The 5819-nt window shown below is 41.6% G+C and overlaps 1 protein-coding gene across 1 annotated transcript in view; it reads right to left on the reverse strand.

Annotated features, from left to right (window-relative positions):
* MYO9A (myosin IXA) overlaps positions 1 to 5481 on the reverse strand; it is a 153589-nt gene extending 148108 nt beyond the window's left edge. The window contains 1 exon segment of the mRNA XM_010571563.1: positions 4569 to 5481. Within this exon segment, the coding sequence (XP_010569865.1) occupies positions 4569 to 5411 (843 nt within the window). The 5' untranslated portion in view covers positions 5412 to 5481.
* Positions 5482 to 5819: the final 338 nt, after the last annotated feature.

The following is a 5819-nucleotide window of genomic DNA, read 5'->3' on the forward strand; positions in this document are numbered from 1 at the left end:
TTTGTGGGTGGTGTGCGGGAGGGGGGGGGGTTGGGGGTTGGAGTGAGAAACATGATGTCATAAATTAACTTGCATTCAAACCTCCCCAGGGAAGCTGAAGCATGGTTTATGTTTGGCTTTGCACGGAACGGAGGAGGATGCTCACATGCTGCATCGTGCACTGGCACAGGGTGATGATCCCAGGGAGGGGTGGGGAGCAGCACATCAACATCCCACCCCTAAAGGTTTATGTCTATGAAAACAAGCTGGGCTTCCAATATAAAGTTCATCTGGATGTTTCTAGCTAATCTAATTAAAGAGAAAACAGGGTCTTAAAATACTATCCGAAGTTCACATGAACAAGCTACCTACCCATGGGGTAAAACAGCCCTGTGGCTAAACCACACTTCTCCAGGTAGACCACTAATTGAATCAGAGAATGGTTTGGGTTGGAAGTGACCTTCAAAGATCATCTATTCCAACCGCCCTGCCATGGGCAGGGACATCTTACACTAGATCAGCTTGTTCAACCTGTCCAACCTGACCTTGAAGACTTCCAACGATGGGGCATCCACAGCTCCTCTGGGCAACCTCTTCCAGTATCTCGCAACCCTTCATTAGGCATCCTGTGATAATGACTTTTGGGGGTTTTTTTAGAGCAAACCTTTAATTGTGGCTTTCGGAATTAGAAATGAAGTAGAAACACTTCATGGTCTGCATAAGTTGCCTATAGGAAGCTCCTCCTATTCCCCTCTCTGAAAAAAAGTACAATTGTTGAAGTAAAGCATTTGCCTGACTGGCACGCTTCCTTGATGCTTTCTTAAATAATATCAGGGTTGGCATCTAAATGAAAGACAAACTGCCTACGTGGCAGCAAAGCTACTCACTCTGGGTCCCTGATGGAGCATCAAGCTGAACATAATGAAGAATTTAATCTAAAGTATTGCATGAAGTCTATCAGAAACAGAACGGAATTGCAGCACATGCAACTCTTCCTCTGGTAACACATAAAATAATTTCAGAAGCTCAGTCTTGAAACTGAATAGCCAGGCAGCAAAATTTTGGTAAGCTTACCTCTACAGATACCCTGCTGAAAAAGCAATCTTCTATGGGGAAAAACGTGCTTTATAAGAAAAGAGGGGAAAATACAGAAAAAACATAAGGAAAATCACCTTTTTAAACCAATTGGGACCTTGTTATGAGAAAAATAAGTACAGTCTTTAAGTAATATCATTTATCACAAATAAGTAATATATAAATATGTAAATATTTTATAATATCATTTATTACAAAACAAAAAAGGCATATTGCAACCACTCCAAGGAGCACCACTACAAAAAAGCTTGCCTATTAAATCCCATTGCAGGAAAAAGAAAATCCATACGACCTATGTCAAAGACACCTTTTAACAGACACGCTTGGTTTCAGTACACACCTCTAACTACAGTCACTGCTACATACAACTACTGGATGATATTACTGTGTTTGGATGGCAGTAACAGGTTGCCTTGACAGCTGTCCCCAAAAATGCAATTTGGACAAGGCTCACAGGAATCTCGTGCAACAAAAAAAATTCACAAACAATGCCCTGAGGCTATTCAAAAAAAGGTAAATTAAGAAAACACTGACACTGAAAAAAAAATAAAAAAAATCTTAATTTTGCTCCACTTCCGCTCCTGCCGTGTGAACGCGACTGCAAAGGCATTCTCAGGAACGGGTGGTTTGATGCAAACACTCATGCTACCAGCAATGCTTTGCAAGCAGGGAAAGAAAAAGAGATTAATGGTTCCAAGTAAACTCTTATTTGCTGTGCTCCATTCCCCAAATCAGAAGTCGCAGCATGAAAAGTTATGTCGCTGCCTCCCACAAGACAAGCCTAAGCTGAATGTAATTTAACTTTAAATATGCAGAGGGAAAATAAGGGGATCGAAGAAGGTGTCTGGAGGAGGGAAGAAGAATGAAGAAAAAGAGGAAAAAAAATACACAAGTTTGGCATCTAAACTTACAGAGAAGTGAAAAGTGTATTTCAACCACAAATGCAAGGAATCAAAAGGTCAAATCTGCAAATGGGTGGCAGGGTAACACAACCCTTTAAAACAGATCTTCTCTGAAGATCCCTTTTTTAGGAAATTTTAGGAAGGGAAGGAAAAGCAGAAGTATGCACATTTTATCTTTAAGCCTGCATGATTTGTGGCTATTTGGGACTGGCGCTGGCAGAGCAGAAGAAATTCTGGATTACCCTCACTTTCTCCAAGAGACCTGGAGGCAGCTAGGGAAGCACAACAGCAGCCGTCCAGCTGCCAGAGTGAAGGAATGCAAACTTCTGTTCCAAAATCAAAAGAAATAACAGATATGATTCAGATTTTTTTTTTCCCCTTAAAAACAGCTGCAGATCTTGCGAAAGGAAAGCAAAGAGGCTTAGTGCATCCCTCCCCTGTACCTAATCCCAACATACGCAACAATCCCTGGGAAGAAGTAAGTGGCCATCACCAAAGCAGCATTACCAGTAAACTGTTTGCACTGCTGCCCTCCATCCAAGAACCAAGCAAGTAGATTTAAACTTCAGGTCCTGAAACACGGGGGTAACAACAGGGATCCTGATAACCAGAGATCTTCAAATTGCACCATCCTGAAATTGCTTGCACCCTCTCTCTGTGTTCGATAGCATAAAATAACAGGAAGCAGAGAAAGAAAAGCAAAGAAACGTGCAGTTCATGGGCATCCTCTATTTTTTGCCTCTGGACACAAGCTTGTTTGACTATAAGCAATGACTGTAAGTCTGTGTTTGGGGGGGGGGAGAAGATTTAATCTTTCAAGTAGGTGGAACAGTTCATTTATTTAAGAGACTGCGTCAGTGGATTGAATGATGCTCGGGCAGTTTTGCAACTGGACTATTTTATCTATTCCTGAAAAAAGTAGAATTTAAGAAAAAAACAATTCCCAAAGCTTCCTTTTAACTTCTCTTTCACAGAGATCTCTCTTCTCCACCCATGGAAATCTAAGCTAGACAGAGATGCTCTCTCTGACACTACTTAACAGAACTACAAAGTGGACCTTGGTTCAACAAGATATGTTAAAAAGCATACCAAAAACCAAACAGGCATGCAAATGTTTCAAATAAGTAACAGGATTGGACGTGGAATACAATTGTTTTCATACCTGTTTTCTTAAAATTAATGTGGTCGCCTAATTGGGTCACCACAGTAACAACCATTAACTACAGACTATCGGAGCCTGGTCTGGTATTTTCTGATCAGCTCCAGCAAGAAACAGCTCTGTAATCTCTTGCACAACAGGAGAAAAACTGGCAAGTGCAAGAACGGGGAGTCCACTTGCCTGTGTGCTTTAAAAGAATTAACACACGGTTTCATGCAGATTGTCAAAAAAAAAAAAAAAAAAAAGCCTTTTTCATTTCTTTACCTTCAGTTTGTTACACAGCTTTGCTGCTTTTCAGGGCAAAGCCCATCCTAAATGACTTTATCATTTTCTAACCCCAGATTAAATTAGCTCAGCCCATTCTACCTGACAGGAAAACATGAAAAAACTTGTTAGCTTTGCAAAATGAAGCTGTTCACTTATCCTTAGCTGAGACATCCATGAGCACATCCCAGTCTTCTGCTGGTAGCTGAAGCTGACCCAAGTCCTCAGACTCATTAATCAAACATAGACACAGAGAATAGATATCTTTGTCTGCAACTGCCAGAAACCCCTTTCAAAATAGAAAGCAAATCCCCCCAAATCCACGAGTTTTACTATCCTTTATTTGAAGCCACTTTTTATTTTAAGAGAAGAAAACGCAGCCATCAACCACCTCTCTGTACTGTGGCTTCGAAGAAAAACAACAGCACAGCTGAAGCTGACGCTCACATCACCCACGTGCAGACAGGCTTTAACAAACAAAACTATTTAACAAGCAAAATTGGCAATTCTAAGGAAAACCATTTCAAAGAGTTTCGGCAATCTAAAGGCAAATTGATTAATGAATGCTTGTATCCCTCTTTAGAGTTTCATATCCGCAAAGTTAATGGTGCAATTCATCTTATCTCCTTTCATACACAGGAAAAGTCCTCATAAAGTAACTAATCGCACCATCCAAATCAAATACTTATGATTAAAAAATAAAATTTTGACCATGAACATTCCCTTTGATCTCTTCCCCAGCTCAATGAAGTTGAGGGCACAGAAACTCCATAAATACAACACTATCAATATACTATGTACAATGAATTCTCTTTTCAATGTACTATAAAGAAAGGCTACCGATAATTCAAGAAAGGCTTTTACATTCCCATTTGCAAACTGAAAAATCACTGAGATATACCAGTATTAAGAAACACTTGAGTGAAAACAAAACATTAATAAATTTGTCAGAAAGCCATTTGCTGTACTCATATTCTTCCTTTTTTTTGAAGCAGGTAGTATTCCATAGGCAGAAACACAGCCTTCTGTTATTGCTAACACTGTTGTAACTTTATTATCAGCATTTAGCAGATAACCCCAGACTAGTGTCATAATAAAACCCCAACTACTTGCAGGGGGTTTTTTTCCACCGTTAAAAAGTTTCCACGCTACTATAGTTTTCATCTTACCTCAAGCACTGGTCCAGCTCCAAGAATAATCTGTTCTACTCCACTGGCAAATCCCTTCTGGCTGAGGGCAGTGAGGTGATGAATCAGAAAGTTGGTGCTCTGTGTCTTTCCCGACCCGCTCTCTCCCGAAATCACGATGCACTGGTTCTTCCTCCGCTGAAGCATGGCGTGGTAAGCCACGTCTGCCACAGCATAAATATGGGGCTCCAGCTTTCCCAGCTGATGGTTATCATACATCTTGACATACTTGGGGTTATAAATAGGTAGAAACTTGAATGGATTAATAACAATGAGGATGCTGCCTACATAGGTGTAGATTTTTTCTTGCTTGAAGCGGTTTCTGAGATTTTCCAGGAGCGTTTTCTCATTCAAGTCTGGCAGGCTGCACAAGTCATCGTAGTCCTTCTGCTGCGGCTGGGGAAGGAAGCCACGCTCCACCATTCTGCGACGCTCCTCTGTCACCCGCAGCCAGGACTGGAGGCTCCCATAGTGAATGGAGCCGTCCAGGTTCTTCTCTCGCAGGAGGAAGCGATAATCCTCGCCACTGATGCGGTTCTCCAGGGCCATGCGAGGCCACAGCATCATGCGCTGGACTGGGCAGTCCGTAGGGTTGAGGATCCATTCCTCCCCACCAAACTCCTTCACTTCGGCAAGGACGTAACATTTTGTTTTCTCGAGCTGAAGTTTATTAATGAGTGAATCAATCACCTCGGCAGCCGTGGAAGTTTTCCTGGCGGTGATGGGGCAGTAGATAGTCCCTTCTGCGATGCTCCCAGGGTATATGTGCAGCGTGTACTCGCTATCCTCAAAGCGTCGTCTTCCTCCAACATCATTTACACTCATATTGGATCCTTTCCCATCAGTACCTGCGCTGCATAGTCAGGACCGTCCTATATCTTGTCAGGTCATCATGTTAGCAATGCTAAAAAAAAAAGGCAAAACAAAATAGGTTAGGTGTTTTATCTTGGCAGGGGTCCTTGAAAAACATTGATGTGCACCATGAGATGCAATGAAGCAACTCAAGTGATGATACCAATTGCCTTAAAGAAAGCAAATTATGATTCCCAACCGACATCTGAAAAGACAGCAGTGTTTTCATACACCAAAGCTGTAATAAATAAAGGTATTTAACACACAAACACTACCCAGACCTCAGGCTCCTCTCTACTCAGACATAACTACCCACAGCACCTCAAGCTTTTACTAATTTTTCCCTGACTCTGAAGCAGCAAAGATTCAAAAAGACCCTCT

This window comes from Haliaeetus leucocephalus, unplaced genomic scaffold (assembly GCF_000737465.1).
Source record: "Haliaeetus leucocephalus isolate CR32 unplaced genomic scaffold, Haliaeetus_leucocephalus-4.0 Scaffold339, whole genome shotgun sequence".
Classification (NCBI taxonomy): domain Eukaryota; kingdom Metazoa; phylum Chordata; class Aves; order Accipitriformes; family Accipitridae; genus Haliaeetus; species Haliaeetus leucocephalus.